The sequence below is a fragment of the Aotus nancymaae genome, unplaced genomic scaffold (genome assembly GCF_030222135.1).
Source record: "Aotus nancymaae isolate 86718 unplaced genomic scaffold, 86718_ANA_hifiasm-v0.15.2.pri h1tg000028l, whole genome shotgun sequence".
NCBI classification, from domain to species: Eukaryota; Metazoa; Chordata; class Mammalia; order Primates; family Aotidae; genus Aotus; species Aotus nancymaae.
In genome coordinates, this window is record NW_026988441.1 from 15,522,497 (window position 1) to 15,538,814 (window position 16,318).

The 16,318-nt window shown below is 50.5% G+C and overlaps 1 protein-coding gene and 1 non-coding gene across 2 annotated transcripts in view; one reads left to right on the forward strand and one right to left on the reverse strand.

The window, feature by feature from the left end:
* Positions 1-2,613: 2,613 nt before the first annotated feature.
* Positions 2,614-16,318, reverse strand: part of SPINT2 (serine peptidase inhibitor, Kunitz type 2) — a 31,284-nt gene continuing 17,579 nt past the window's right edge. The window contains exons 2-7 of the mRNA XM_012436291.2: positions 9,576-9,746; positions 6,986-7,045; positions 5,729-5,782; positions 4,792-4,953; positions 4,485-4,523; positions 2,614-3,228 (exon numbers count right to left, since the gene is read on the reverse strand). Coding sequence (XP_012291714.2) covers positions 3,062-3,228; positions 4,485-4,523; positions 4,792-4,953; positions 5,729-5,782; positions 6,986-7,045; positions 9,576-9,746 — 653 coding nt within the window. The 3' untranslated portion in view covers positions 2,614-3,061. The remainder of the gene's footprint in view (positions 3,229-4,484; positions 4,524-4,791; positions 4,954-5,728; positions 5,783-6,985; positions 7,046-9,575; positions 9,747-16,318) is intronic.
* LOC135276862 (small nucleolar RNA SNORA70) lies at positions 14,155-14,289 on the forward strand. The gene has a single exon (XR_010344416.1). It is a non-coding gene; the product is annotated as a small nucleolar RNA SNORA70 (small nucleolar RNA).

Here is a 16,318-nt window from a genome sequence, read left to right on the forward strand (position 1 = left end):
TACGTTGCCCAGGCTGGCCTTGAACTTCTGGACTCAAGTGATGATATACCTGCCTGAACTTCCCAAAGTGCTGGGATTACAGGCATAAGGCACTGTGCCCAGCCCCTAATGTTTATGGGTCTGTATAACTCCCAAGCCCTTTGTCCTGATCTTTACCCAGTAGATGGCCTAGAGGATCCCTTTCTGGGGACAGCCACACTGTCTGCCTTCCTAAAGTGTGTAGACCAGGAGAAGGGAGAGTGAGAATCTCTGAGTTGACTTATATTTTTGGTGAGCTGATTTTTTGTCAGGGTGGTCAAGTGAAGCAGTGGAAGTAGAGAAGGAACAAAGAAATCTTAACTGGTTGTGATCAATTAGTTGTCACACCACTGCACTGGGACCAGCAATGAAGTTTTTTTTATTTTTATTTTTAAGACAGAGTCTCTGTCGCCCAGGCTGGAGTGCAACCTCCACCTCCTGGGTTCAAGTGATTCTCCTGCCTCAGCCTCCCTAGTAGCTGGGATTACAGGTGCCAGCCATGACGACTGGCTAATTTTTTGTATTTTTCATCTCTTTTAGTCAAGACGGGGTTTCACTACGTTGGCCAGGCTGGCCTCAAATCTCCTGACCTCAGGCGATCCACCCTCCTCAGCCTCCCAAAGTGCTGGGATTACAGGCGTGAGCCACCATGCCCAGCCTGAGTTGATTTTTAATAAAGCCCATTCCACCTCTCCAGGGTGCCAGGAGCTTGAGGGGGACAGGGATGTGAAGTGGCCACTGAATGCCTTGGCCACTGGCCCATTGTTGGGCAGCCTTTGCAAGAAAAAGAGCGCCTTTGTCAGGCTGTAAATTGATCACATGACACAGCTGAGCTTCAAGGGCCACAGCAGCAGCAGCCTGCAGAGTGTCTGTTGTGGTGAGGCCCTGGGAGGAGACCAGAGGCCTGGATGGAGTCGATCCGCCAGGAGTGGTGGGGCTGGGGCCTCCCTTGCCATGAGAAGAAAGGGGCAGGTTTAGGCAGGAGAAGCAGGTCACAGAGCAGCTGCTTCTGCATGAAAAACATACAAAGGCTTATTGTATTAGAAAGCTACAGAAGCTCAACTGGGCTTCAGAGAATTCATCTCCTACTGCGGTGGAATTAAGTGATTCTCAAGGTTTTTTTTTTTTTTTGGGGGGGACAGTGTCTCTTGGCTCACTGCAAACTCCGCCCCGCCAGTTCAAGTGATTCTACTGCCTCAGCCTCCCAAGTAGCTGGGATTACAGGCGCCCACCACCACGCCCGGTTAATTTTTTCTATTTTTAGTAGCGAGGTTTCACCACGTTGGCCAGGCTGGTCTAGATCGATCTGCCTGCCTCAGTCTCCCAAAGTGCTAGGATTGCAAGCATGAGCCACCGTGCCCGGCCGATTCTCAAGTTTTTAAGAAGTCCAAAGGCACGACTTTTTTTTTTTTTTATATGAATGAGATAGGAGACAGCCTGTATTGGAGTTGGTGGAGAAAGGTTCCTGCCGGGGTTAGGAGCTGCACTGAGAGCGTTGTGATTAGAGAGGCTCTTCCCAAGTCCCTTTTCCTGGACCACAGGCTTGCCCGGACCCCTGAGGTCCAATGTGTCTGGGACGTGGCAAGTAGATTCCACTTGTTCACCAACACCGAACCAACTGCAATGACCACTGGAGAGCCAGCTGAGCCTGTGGGGCTGGGCTGAGAGGACCTCAGGATCCCTTAGCAGCAGCTGCTGTGGTTGAAGGAGGCAGGGCAGGAGCAGATGAGCTATTTGCCCAACTTGCTTCAGGAAGAGGTTTTTAAGCCCTAAGGGATTTCTAGGAAGGGCCAAGGGAAGGACACCAAAGTCCTCTGGTTCCCAGCAATGGAAAGCACTGTCTGGCCTGTTGCACTGTACCTGACCACTCCTGGGGTGCAGGCCCAACCTCCTGTGTCTCTGAGGCAGGTAGAAGTCCAGACGTTTGCCTGACCTCATGGGGCACCCAGATGCCTGTACCCCAGACCCATTTTGTTGGAATGGAGGAAGGGAGGAAGGGGCTTCTAGAGTCCACTGTCGGGAAAGGAGCACCCACAGGTGGCAGCAAGATTGAGCCTGGAGGCCAAATTCAGCCAGGCAGTGCTCTGTCCCCGTTCCCACACAGGGGTGTGTGGGAGACTTGACAGAAAAGCCAGTGCAGGCAATGCCAGGCCTGACCTAGAGCGCCTCCCACCACCCCTTCAAGATGCAGAGAGCGCAAAACCACGAGAGAAGAGTCACGGATGCCACCAGGACTCAGTTAAACCCCTCCAACCCCAGAAGGTCTTAGTCTTCCCTGGATGGCACACACCCCTCCTGTGCCCTTGAGGGCAGTGCTTTTAAGATGTGGGCTACAGTCTATAGTGGAGCATCAAGATCAGTTCAGAGGGTTGTAGCCAGAAGTTTTAAAAAGTGAAACAGAGTAAAAAAAATCAGAGTTCACAGGTGGTGAGGCTAAGCGTGGTTTGGTAGAAGTTCATGGGCATTCAGTAATAGGACATTTATTTCATCTTGTGGATTTCATTCAAAAAGTTCTGAAAGAGGCTATTTTCTAGAATGGGACACCTCAGCGTTCTGTGATCATTTTGGTAGGGGTGAAATTAGGAGTCCCATAAAGAAAGCACATGCTGAAATTTATTTTAAAGGGGAAGGCCACTTTTTATTAAACTTGTACATTTTACTCAGAATGCTAATAAAAAACTTCTGTTTATACTTAAAAAAACCCACAAATCAGACAAACGAAACGATTATAACATCACTTTTGTGACAAGAAAAAGGGCCATGGAATTCAACATAAGCAAGGAAAACTCTACCTGGAGGAAAGAAATCTACCAGTGAGAAACAACTCGCAGCTGCTGCCAGACCACAGGCCGCGTGAGGAGGAGCCTCCCTAGAGGACTTCCAAAGCAAACCCACCCCCGCCAGACCAGGAAGAGCTTCCTACCTCCCAGAGAAACAGACCTCAGCCCTAATGATCGCACAAATCCAAGTCAATCGCTCTCTTTTAAAAACGCACGCACATAGTCTCCCCTCCCTTCCCTGGTCCTCTTGGCGACAGGGCAGTCTACAGGACGTATGTGTTCTTCACCAGGTGCTCCTCGTCGTCTCCGGAGCTCCAGATGGTGCGCAGGGCCCGCTCCTGGTTCCTCCGCGCCACCCGGATCAGGTAGACCATGGAGGCTCCCAGAAAGAGGATCAGCACCATCACGAACAGCCCCGCCAGAACCACCACTGAGGACGAGAGAGGGCCTCAGGACCAGCCAGGCAAGGGGAGTTGCAGCCAGGGTGGGGCTCACCAAGGGCCTGGGGAATCCAGGTGGGCTCAGGCTGAGGACCAAATGTCCCTTCCCAACACGGAGGGTGTACTGAACTGCAGCTGGAGAGGACACAGCCTACTAGAGAAGTCACCAAGGAGATTCCCCCAAAAAGGAGGCGCCATGCTATGTGCACACCAGCAGAGTGGCTGTTTGTATTTCTTCTTTTTGAACTAAAAACCCAACTCTCAGGGCTGCATAGGAGCCCCAGGCCAAGAGAGGCACAGGGTGTAAAAAATATTTACCTCCGGCGTGCACACACAAAACCTCAGGGACTTTGTGCACACACCCCCGACCCACAATAGAAAAAGATGTGCCTTGCAGGCGGCTGGGATGCTGAGAGCTGCCTAAAGAAAGAAGTCAGGGCGGAAGCCAGGCGTATTCAGGGCTGTGCCGGGAGGGGACCCTCGTCCTCCCACTGCCCGGCAAATTTAATAGTCTCTGCCCCACTGTAGTCCCGCCTGTCAGCTCAGATGTTTTTCTTCAGGAGGGGCTCCGGCTAAGGAGCATGACCTCCTGTGGCAGCCTCCCCCATGTGGCTGTGGAGCTGCAGAGTTGGCCCTTCTGGGGCCACCCTCCAGACCCAGACTGCTTGTTTCCCTGCCCCATGCCTGGAAACCAGGCTTCATTGCTAGAACAGGACAGACTCGCAGGCCAGGTCCTGGCTCCTTCACAGACAGGGAAGCAGGTCGAGAAACAGGCCAGACCGGCGTGGCAGGTCTTTTGTGCCAACATTATCACCTGCAACTCTCTCAGTAACACAGGCCAGACTGTGTTGGGAAATGCCCTGGCCCCTGGCCCTCCATCCTATCACCTGTGACCAACCCTTATGCCCCATACAGTACAGCAGCGGAGGTTCCCTCCACACCTCAGGCCAGCCTCAGGCCCATGTGCAGCAGTCCCCAAATGCCCAACAGGAAAACCTCGTCCCCAGGTGGCCTGAGCAGAGCCTGCCTCATGACTCACTCACTCTAGCCCCAACCATGTACAACACTGGTGTACACTGAACAGTGGGACAAGCCACCATCCCGCCATTCTCACGCAGAAACATGACTTTCTGCAAAGATGATGTTCCCAATGAAAGACAGTGTAAACCACAACTGGGCAAGGCTGAGCTTGTCAAGGAAGGGAGGAGGCAGGCTGATGGCAGGAGGAGGGTAAGGGGCCACTTACCCTTTGTGCCAAGCGGCAGGGAAGAATCCACCTGCTTGCCTGGAAGAGAACGCACAGTGTGCGGTGAGTTCACAGCCCCCACCCCACAGAGCTGCCCCCGGGGGTCCCTCAGCTGAGGCCTCCACGGGGAGCTCTTTCTGAGGGACTTTCTTCCACCTCTTGTCGGGCTTAGTTGTCACTGTGGAGGGCCCAAAGACAGCATTCCCAAGGCCTTCAGACTTTAGGGATGGGGAGATGGATGGGGGTTCTCAAGGATGGGGCTCCTCCGCCAACAGCAGCTTCCTGGGCTGAGGGACCCCAGACTCACGGAAGCAGCGGAGCATGCACGCCTCCTCAGAGAGGTAGCTGTTCTTATTGCCCCGGCACCCTCCATAGATGAAGTTGTCACAGGAGTTCCTCTCCACGTCAAAGTACCAGCGTGGGAAGGCCGCACGGCAAGGCCCAGTGACAGCCTTGGCGGTGCAGTATTCTGGGAGCAAGACAGCCCAAGGAATACAAATTAGTAGGGTATGCAAGGAGGGGAAGCAAGCTAGAACATGACTGCGGGGGCTCCTGGCTCCAGCCAATGGAGAAATTTCTCTCTGGTAGATAAGCCTGTAAATTACCACCAAGGCCAGTCCAGCCATTCTGACACGCTGCTCCGAGGTCTACATGATGGCTTCAGAGCTGAGACTGCATTACTTTGAAGACTGCTCTCTGCCAGGCCCTGTTCTAGGCCGTTTACATGCAGTGGCTGAGTCTCTATGAGACCTGTGGGGGACCCTTCATTTGATACATGGGAACTCTGAGGCAGGGCGACAGTCATGTGCCCACAGCCGAGCCGCTGGTGAGAGGTGCAGGGACAACGTGGACTCCAAAGCCATGTACCAGGCTGCACCTCTAAAGCACATCTCCTTCCTGCTGGTGAGGCATCCAGGTGGGGCCTGTCACCTTGACCCCAATCCCAGGGGGCTGCCACCACCCAGGGAGTGGGGAGCCCTGCTCTACAACCTCCTCAGTGGAAATCCGCAACTGTCTCTCAAGACCTAACTAACAATTCTCCTGCCTCAGCTTCCTGAGTAGGTGGGACTACAGGTTCGTGCCACCATGCCTGGCTAATATTTTGTATTTTTAGTAGAGACTGGGTTTCACCGTGTTAGCCAGGATGGTCTCAATCGCTTGACCTCATGATAGCCCAGCCCAGCCTCCCAAAATGCTGGGATTATAGGCATAAGCCATGTCACGTGGCCTCTTTGGAGTTTTACCTTCATAGTTGAACATATCGCTGGAGTGGTCATCAGAGTCCTGCCTTCTGGGAGCTGAAACACAAACACCTGTGTCAGGGAGCCTGGGCCGGACACAGGACATAGGCCTAGCTGGGGTTGGGGCTGGAAGGGCCCACTAAGGAGTGTGGACACCATGCCTTTAAGGAGGGGTGTGGAGCCCCTTCCATGGGCAGCTCTGCCGTGTCACCCCAGCCATAATGAGCTCGCTCTACACACACACTAAGAGCAATAGATGAGGCAGCCCAGCCACCACCTCAGGGTTCCTATAGAAACCACGCCTGCCACAGCTCCTAATGGGATGAGGAATACAGTCTTGCTCACACTTTCTAATACAGTGAGAGGGAAATGTTCTTCTCCAACAGAATGGAAACCAGAGCTGGCGTGCAGGGGGCTAAAGGGGAACAAAAAGGGAGCCAGGCAGAGCAATGCTAGGACAGGCATGGGACTCCTGGCCTAGTAAAGCTGGAAAGTGGCCACCCTAATGCCCCAGCGTTCTGCAAGCCAGCTGCCCAACAGCTGCTGAGCTACAGTGTACTCAGTGGGCAGTGGCTGCTGGGAGAGTCCCATCCTCCAGCGGGGGTGCGGTGCAGTCCTCCCCTCCATGGCAGCCTCCCAGAGCCCATGGCCTGGGGACTGCCCCGAGAGTGCATTTGCTACCTGGCAGTGCATCGGGACCACTCACCCCAGGCGCCCGATGCAGTCCTTAAACCATAAAGGAGGAATGGCACAGCGGCCGCCAGCACTACAAAGCAAGCTAACACACATCTTGAGATCACGCACTGCAGTGGCGGGGAGGCGGGGGTGGCAGAGGACAGAGATCGCTCACAGGGAAGGGGAGAGCGACGGCAACAGGGAGCAAAGGAAGTAGAGGACGCAGAACGGGCAGACAGGCGGACAGGCGGGGAGTGGAGCCAGCACAGCAGCTGAACTGCACAGCAAGGAGGGGCCGAAGCCTCACGGGCAGCAGCCACCTCCACCCCCTGTCTTCCAGGAGGAGGTAGGGGCCAGCCAGGAAGTGCTGCAGGATCCCCGGCCCCTCTGTCAGCTGGACAGTGTAAACTCCCCCATGTAAGGATACTGGAGCCAGAAGCCAGCAGCCAGGCAGAGGCCCTGGTTTGCCAATTTTGAGTCAACAGAACCACAAGAGGGAAGCCTGTGACAGTTCCCAAATTGCAAGTGTCCTTTCACAATGACCCACGGTGGCCTCACTCCATCTCGGTCTCTTTAAGAACCTACCACTTGGCACAGAGGAATCTGCTGCATTCCTGCTGGTGGCCAGGTCACCCGTGGCATTCTCTGCAAGGGGACAAATAAACAGCACAGTGAGAAAGCACCTCCAAGACTGCCGGCGACAAAGAGTGAGCTGGCCCCATGTGCCTCTCACCACAGCATCCATTTCTCCTTTACGTGGGACCTTCAACACGCATGCCAGACCACAACGAGCCCATCACAACTTGGAAATAAGGAACTAAGATTACCTCCTGAAGAGAAAACTTTAAGATTAACTTGTAGAGCAAAGATGTTCAAAGTGACTTTAAAGAGACAGTGACTTGGCCAGGTGCAGTGGCTCACACCTGTAATCCCAGCACTTTGGGAGGCCGAAGCAGATGGATCACCTGAGGTCAGGAATTTCAGAACGGCCTGGCCAACATGGCTCTATTAAAAATATAAAAGTTAGCCAGGTGTGGTGGCGCATGCCTGTAATCCCAGTTATGCAGGAGGCTGAGGCAGGAGAATCTCTTGAACCCGGGAGGCGGAGGTTGTGGTGAGCCGAGATGGAAGGCATCACTGCACTCCAACCTGGGTGACAAGAGTGAAACTCTGCCTCAAAAACAAAAAACAAAACAAACAGAAAAAACCCAGTGACTTCCAGGGTCAAATTATCTGCTTAACCGTATCAACTCATCTAACAAATTCAACTGTAATCCTAGTGCTTTGGAAGGCTGAAGGGTCATGGGGGCGCCTCACTTGAGGCCAGGAGTTTGAGAACAGCTTGGGCAACATAAAAAGACCTCATCTCTTTGAAGAAAAAAAATTTTTTAAAGGTTAACATAATAAATTTTACATGGCATTTGTTTTATCTTCTACACCTTGTCCAAGACGGAGGAAGCCTGGCTCCCCTGCGTCCTTGGGGCTGGCCTAGCCTGATGCTGTTAAACGGTCACCTGGCAAACCAGCTCCCCTCATTCTGCCCCTCTTTTCATCAAGCAGTCTTCTGGCAATTGGACTAGAGAGTTGCCTATGTGGACTAAAGGCATAGGCCCAGGGACATGAGTGCCTGTTCCCTGGGTAGCACTGATTCTCATGATAAATTAATACCTTGGCATTCTCATTCTCACTTGCCCTCCCACAGAGCTTGCCTGCCTGGGAAAGAATATGCCGGCGAAGGACACCAGGAACTAGCAGCCCGCACAGTTTTTAGCTCTTTACAGACTCACATGGGGGTGCCTTGAGACACATACATCACATCCAATCAGATGCCAATATGTGCTTTCCGGACCCGCAAGGTGGGGCCCGACTCTAGGGAGACAGCTAACCTGCCTGCTCTCGGCAACACACAGCCACACACGTCCCCTGGCTGATGCTCACTGTCCACAGCCTGAGTTCTCAATACTTCAACTCCCTTCCTGAGGAGATAAGAAATAGCCAGGATGGACACATACATTTGCTAAAGTCAACTCTTGACTGGGATAGCTCAGAAAAGGTAGCAAAAAATATTTCTACCAAGTCCTCCTTCATACCGAATCACAGCAGATGATAGAAAAATACAGTAACTGGGGCAGGTGTGGTGGCTCACAGCAACAATGTCAAGTCATCAAAAAAAAGTTAGAAATATTTTTATTTATGTTTTAATTAAAGACCAGTGTAATAGTTTGTTTTTTCCCCCCAGTTAAAGTGAAAATGTTTAGCCGGGCGCAATGGCTCATGCCTGTAATCCCAGCACTTTGGAAGGCAAGCGGATTGCTTAAGCTCAGGAGTTTTAGACCACCTTAGGTAACATAGTGAAACCCCATCTCTGCAAAACATACAAAAATTAGCCAGGTGTGAGAACGCATGCCTACAGTCAGTCCCAGCTACTCGAGAGAATGAGGCACAAGAATTACTTGAACCCAGGAGGCGGAGGTTGCAGTGAGCCGAGATCACTCCACTGTACTCCAGCCTGGGTGACAGAGCAAGACTCCATCTAAAAATAAAATAACATAACCCAAATACTCAGGGAATGAGAGGGGCAGCCCTATTGGAGTGCTGCTCAAGAAGGCAAGGCTACTTCCTCCTCAGTCTGCTCTGAGACTTGCAGTCAGAGGTGGGAGAAAGGAAGCTGGGTCATGCTGGCCCCAGCTCTGGCCTGTCGTCTCACTGCCTCTCTGGGAAGAGGAGGAGGGAGGGTCCGCTGTGAAACCACTGTGCAGCCACCAGGACATTCACACAGTGCCTGTTTCTTCTGCTTTTTAAAACACCACCCAGATTCCACTGTCAAGAACTAATAAAGAGCAGAAGTATCCACATTCCAGTCAATAAATTGTCTCTAAATAGCAAAACCTGGCTGGGCATAGTGGCTCACGCCTGTAATCCCAGCACTTTGGAAGGCCCAACGGGGAGGATCACTTAAGGCCAGGAGTTCAGGCTGGTCTTGAACTCCTGGTAACATAGGGAGATCCCATCTCTACATAAAATTTCACAATGAGCAAGGTGTGATGGCGTGTGCCTGTAGTCCTAGTTACTCAGGAGGCTGTGGCGAGGGAATCTGCTTGAGCCCAGGAGGTGGAGGCTGCAGTGAGACCCTGTTTAAAAAAAAAAGCAAAAGCTCCAACTACCACTGTCTTACCTGTGACAGCAGCACATTTCTTGAGACATTCCTCCTTGCTCAGGTGATTATTGCTGTTTCCATCACAGCCCCCATACACAAACAGCTGACAGGATCCGTCAGTGACATTGTACCACCACCTAGGCATGGAGGCCCGGCATCTGCCCACCACCTTCGAAGCCAGGCAAAAGTCTGCAACAAAAAGCACAACCCCGTTAGTTTGGCAGGGCAATTCTGGCAAGGAAGGACCCACACAGACCTGTACAAGCATCCCCCAGGAGAATCAGAGCCTTGAGTTCCAGCAGTTCCTCTGAGCTGTTTCCCAAGCCCAGATCGCCAACGGACCTACTCAGTGCTTCCCTCCTTGTACAGGAGAGAAAACACATCACCCAACAACAAAGACACCAACCCACCCACTGAACTGTATTTCAGTTGTGTGTTTTGTCCCCTGTTCACATTACTGAAGACGTGGACATCCAGTGTAGAAACATGACTTTATTTATTTATTTATTTTGGAGACAGAGTCTCACTCCATCGCCCAGGCTAGAGTGGCTCAATCTTAGCTCACTGCAACTTCTGCCTCCTGGGTTCAAATGATTCTTGTGCCTCAGCCTTCAGAGTAACTGGGACTACAGGCATGTGCCACCATGCTGGGCTAATTTTTTTTTTTGTACTTTTAGTTCAGACGGGGTTTCACCATGTTGCCCAGGCTGGTCTTCAACTCCTGAGCTCAGGCAATCTGCTTGCCTTGGCCTCCCAAAATACTGGGATTACAGGCATGAGCCACCGTGCTCAACAGAAACATGACTTTTAAAGGCAAAAAAAAAACAAACAGAAACAAAAACAGACTCCAGGACTCTTCTGGATGCTGCCCCATCCCACAGGGCCAAGTGGAGCTTAGTGCTGAAAGGTTAGAGCCAGAGAAGTGAGGCTGGGAAGGAGGGTACTGTCAGTGCCCTCGGAAGTCCTCACGTGCACTTTTCCTAACCTTTCCTGTCCACTCTCTGCCCAGGCAGGCCACGGGACACTCAAGTTGCTGAAAGAGCCTCAGAAGGAAGCTGTTTTTTTTTTTGTTTTTTTTTTAATTTTTGTTCTCTTTTTTTAGCTCTGACACAGATCAGAAGAAAGAAGTTTCTTAACTCTAGTGCCTGCAGCCCAGCCCGTGGCTCCAAAGGTAACACAGGTCCTACCCCTGCACCAGGGCTTGTTACAGCTCCTATCCAGGCACACCAAAATGGGTCTGGGTTTCAAGGCGCCCCCAAATCTGGCCCTACTTTAGTAAAAGGCAAACAAAAGCCAGAAACATTTCTTGTAAAAGGTCAGTACTCTAATTTAAAAGAGAGAGAGAAACAATTGCTAGAAGCATCACTTGCACCAAAATAAGCCTTTGCACTAGAAGGATGGAAAGCAACCTGAAAAGAGTGAATGGCCTGGCTGTGTGGCTCTGAGTCTGCTCCTGTATCACGGGATCACCCTGCCCTAACCCTGGGCTCCACCCACTGCTGCCTGCTCAGCACAAGGGCATTCCAACCTGTGCAGGGCCTGGCACAGGGTGCTTGATAAACATGCCTCAAACAAGAGCATCCCAGAGCCAAATGCTTGCTTAGATGTTGTCATTTACTCCTCGCTAGTTGTTTTCATGTTTGTTAGGTTTATTTCACCCACTGGGGATATATCTTCTGTTGTGTCTCCCAAAATATGTCACAGTGATGGGCATGAAACCAGATGTTCCACAGAACACTAATCAACAGACAAAAAAGGTTGGTACTGTGCAAAACACACACACACACACACACATATGCCTCCAAGAAATCCCACAGGCACCAACAAATCACACGCAAGTAGGACAGCAGAAAAAGCATTCTGAAGCAGGAATTCCCTATCATTTGAAGAAAGCTAACCATGAAAAGTCGCCCGTTAGAATGTACCTTATCTAGATACTTCATATGAATGAAAGTGTACAGTATGTCCATAAAAGGCAAATCAACAGACACAGGAAGTAGATGAGTGGTTGCCAGGTACTAGGGGTGGGAATGGGGAGTGACGGGTACAGGGATCTTTAGGGGATAATGAAAATGTTCTAAAATTGGATTGTGGCAATAGCTGCACAGCTCTGTAGAAGGTGCTAAACATCCTTGGATGATATGCTTAAAATGAGTAATTTTATGATATATAATTTTTTTTTTTTTTTTGAGACAGAGTTTCACTCTTGTTGTCCAGGCTGGAGTGCAATGGTGTGATTTCAGCTCACCGCAACCTTCATCTCCTGGGTTCAAGCAATTCTCCTGCCTTAGCCTCCTGAATAGTTGGGATTACAGGCGTGTGCCACCATGCCTATCTAATTTTTATATTTTTAGTAGAGACAGGGTTTCACCATGTTGGCCAGGCTGGTGTTTAACTCCTGACCTCAGGTGATCTGCCCGCCTCGGCCTCCCAAAGTGCTGGGATTACAGGCGTGAGCCACCATGCCTGGCCTATGTAATTGTTTTTGAGATAGGGTCTTCCTCTGTCATCCAAGCTGGAATGCAGTGGCAGGACCATGGGTCACTAAAGCCTTGCCTCCTAGGCTCAAGTGATCCTCCCACCTCGGCCTCCTGAGTAGCTGGGACTACAGGCGGGGGAAAAAAAGAAAGTTTTTTTTTTAAAAGGGGCACCTTTTGTCCATTACACATCAACCAGAACCAGCTGGGTGTACACCTGGAGCAGGTACAATATGCCAAAGGTCACAAAACACACAATCAACAAGGCCCAGAGAAAACGGCAGGAGGAGGTACTCTGGTGTGTGACTCAGCCCAGCCCAACACTGGGAGCAACACTGCCACCAACAAGATGAGATGAAGAGGAACCACCTGGGACCCAGTTATGATCCAAAGCTGAAAAGAACATCAAGGCAGGAGCACCCAACGGCTGCAGAGGCGTCAGCAGCCTCCCTGCTTCCCTGGCGGACACTCCGGCTGCTTTGTGTCCTAGCTTCCTGAGCAGTGTCAGACACAGCCTTTGTCCACAATAAACTTGAGAGGGCAACTGTACACCTTAAATGGGTGAATCGTATGAAATGTGAATTACACCTCAAAACAAAAACCAATAACCTGAGGGAGGGCCCAACAACACAGGGCAGCCAGGCAGGAACCACCAGATACCACACCCGAGAATGAAGCAGGGTGACCCACAGTATCACGGCAGGAATTTGGTAACTTTTCATAAGCAAGGGTGCTAGGTACACGTGGCATGTGCAGATGCCTGAGAGTGTGTAGAAGGAGAAAAAATGCCTTTCAAGGTATGGATGGCAGTTACCTTGGTGAAGTCAACCCTGCCCAGAACCTGGCCATCATCTTTATAGGTGTAGACATGCACTCTTGCCAGGGTCCTGGTGCTGAGGATACACAGGAGTGCTGGCCCCAGCTAACAGCACACAGGATACATGAGACCACAGCAGCAGGTGATGAATTTACAGTGAGAACATCAGCGCATTCTGTCAAGCAGGCTGTATGCTGATGTGAGCCAGCAAACCATCTTGGAAAGCAAGTGTCAATGGAACAGGATGCTTGGAGTCAGAATAAAGTTAGTTTACTGTATGATTCCTAAGAAGATTCTCACCACCGGGATCTCTTGGGCAGACCAAATGCTCACAGTAACTGCAATAACTGGCAATAACTGCACAGCTCTGTAGAAGGTGCTAAAAATCCTTGAATGGCTCAGGACAGTTCTTCCAGAGCACAGCCATAATCTGTCCCTGAGACACTTCCTCTTTTTTTTTGAGATGGAGTTTCACTCTTGTTGCCCAGGCTGGAGTGCAATGGCATAATCTGGGGCCACTGCAACCTCCACCTCCTGGGTTAAAGCAACTCTCCTGCCTCAACCTCCTGACTAGTTGGGATTACAGGCGCCCACCATCACACCCAGCTAATTTTTATTTTTTTAGTAGGGATGGGGTTTTGCCATGTTGGCCGGGCTGGTCTCAAACTCCTGACCTCAGGTGATCTACACACCTCGGCCTCCCAAAGTGCTGGGATTAAGGGTGTGAGCCACTGCACCTGGTTGACACTTCCTTTCTGGGTTGCTGCTGTGGGCCAGCGCCTCTTCTAGCCTGGACACTTTCTGTCCACACGCCGGGGCCTTCGTAACAAGTCTTGTGAGCCTGGGAAGCCATTCCGTGTCTAGACAGCTACTCACAACTGCTCTAAATATCACACATTGACTCAGTAGTTTAAGTTTCAGAAAACAGCCTTATTTTCAGGTTCCTTGGGTAAAGTAGGAAAGAAAGATAGAATTTCACTGTTGTCCCAGGAGAATTCAGAAATGTCTCTTTATGGCCACAGTGGTTCACGCCTATAATCCCAACACTTTGGGAGGCTGAGGCAGGCAGATCACCTGAGGTCAGGAGTTTGAGACCAGCCTGGTCAACATGGTGAAACCCCGACTCTACTAAAAATACAAAAATTAGCCGGGCGTGGTGGCACGTCCCTGTAGCCCCAGCCACTCGGGAGGCTGAGGCAGGAGAATCACTTGTGCCCGGGAGGCAGATGTTGCAGTCAGCCAAGACTGTGCCACTGCACTCCAGCCTGGGCAACAGAGCAAGACTCTGTCTTAAAAAAAAAAAGAAAAGAAAAAGAAAAAGAAATGTCTCTTTTTTAAGAGAGAACTTGTGTGCAATGGCTGCAAACAGCAGCTTCCTTGGTAGTGTAATGCAGCCTGTTTCTTGTATGGGTTGCTCTAAGGGACCTTGGACACAAGCCTTTCAGATGTATGTTCATATCTCTGACCTTGTACTACCCCAGTGTACCCTCCAAACAGGCATTCGAGGTGCCTTTGGAAAGTCCCAGGACACTGGTCAGGGTTCACATTGGCCAAGTTATCATGTCCATCTGCACCAAGCTGCAGAACAAGGAGCACGTGATTGAGGCCCTGCGCAGGGCCAAGTTCAAGTTCTCTGGCCGCCAGAAGATCCACGTCTCAGAGAAGTGGGATTTCACCAAGTTCAATGCCAATGAATTTGAAGACATGGCAGCTGAGAAACAGTTCATCCCAGATGGCTGTGGGGTTAAGTACATCCCCAATTGTGGCCCTCCAGACAAGTGGCGAGCCCTGCACTCATAACAGCTTCCACTGTGCTGCTCCCTCTTAATACTCACCAATAAATTTACTTCCTGTCCAAAAAAAGAGGAGAACGCCTGGACTAAAAACACATTGTCTGAAAGACAGAAGTTGGCAGTTGTTGAAGCTGGATGATGGTGCGTGGGAGTTTATAACACGTTTCACTGCTTTGTATATATTTGAAAATTTTTGTAATAAAAATATAATTTTTTTTCTGAGATGGAGTTTCGCTCTTGTTACACCTAGGCTGGAGTGCAGCGGCACAATCTCGGCTCACTGCAACCTCCGACTTCAGGTTTCAAGCGATTCTCCTGCCCCAACCTCCAGAGTAGCTGGGATTACAGGTGTCCGCCACCATGTCCGGCTCATTTTATATTTTTAGTAGAGACAGAGTTTCTCCATGTTGGTCAGGCTGGCCTCAAACTCCTGGCCTCAGGTGATCTGCCCGCCTCGGCCTCCCAAAGTGCTGGGATTAACAGGCGTGAGCCACCATGCTCGGCCAAAAAATAATTTTTTTTTAAATCCAAATTTCATTTGAGTAAAAGAGTTCTAAGTAGCAGATTAATTGGCTAAAGTTAAGTCCAACTGAGACTAAATTTAGCCTGTCCTTACTAGTTAGGACACACATCCTTTTGTGAATATGGAAGGAAGCTCCTTGTTGAAAGCAAATCATCTCACTTTGTCACATGCTTTTACTAACTGAATTGCTTTTAAGCATCTATGATGTCAACTTTACTTTCAGGCCTGAGAGAACTGAAGTCATGAAAAGGGATTCTGTTTGCCCATTTGTTTTAATGGAGGCAGTGTTCCTTCAGGAAACACAGCCCATATAGTATTCACTTCCACCACAAATAACAACAACGCATTTTCTCATTCACTGTTCTCCAAAAAGCTTGTAATTTATTTATTTATTTATTTTGAGACTGAGTCTCACTCTGTCACCTAGGCTGGAGTGCAGTGGCATGATCACAGCTCACGGCAGCCTTGACCTCCTGGGCTCAAGCGATCCTCCCACCTCAGCCTCCTGAGTAGCTGGGACTACAGGCACGCACCACCATGTCTGGCTAATTTTTTTTTTGTAGAGATGGGGGTCTCACCATGTTGCCCAGGCTGGTCTCAAGTGATCCTCCTGCCTTCACCTCTCAAAGTGCTGGGATCATAGGCATGAGCCACAGCGCCTGGCCGCAATACTTCTTGCCTTTGCCAAGCATGATGCCTGGCATATCATGTGCCCTACCTCTAACAGTCACAATAAAACTGTGAATCACACAGTAATACCCCTGCTTTACAAATGAGAATGCTGAGACCTGAGGTGATTAAAGTGAGGCAAGCAGCAGTGCCAGGATGAGCTCACAGAGATCTGATGAGCGCCCAGGGACTAACATGACCCTTCAGACTGATGGGAAGAAAAAGCCACGGCATCAACAGGCAGTAGGAAAACACAACTGAGGTTGCCTACAAGCCAGAACATTCCTCAGGGTCTTTATCACAGTCGGAGGGCTCACCAAGGCCAGGCCTCTGTTTTCAGTCACTCAATGACAGGGTCACAGACAGCAACATACCAAAGGAAACGGCCAAGGCTGACGGGGACTGGGCTGGACGCATTTTTAGAAAGTTATTCTTTAATGAGGAATTCTATTATTACAAAATGACAAAACGCTATATTGGTC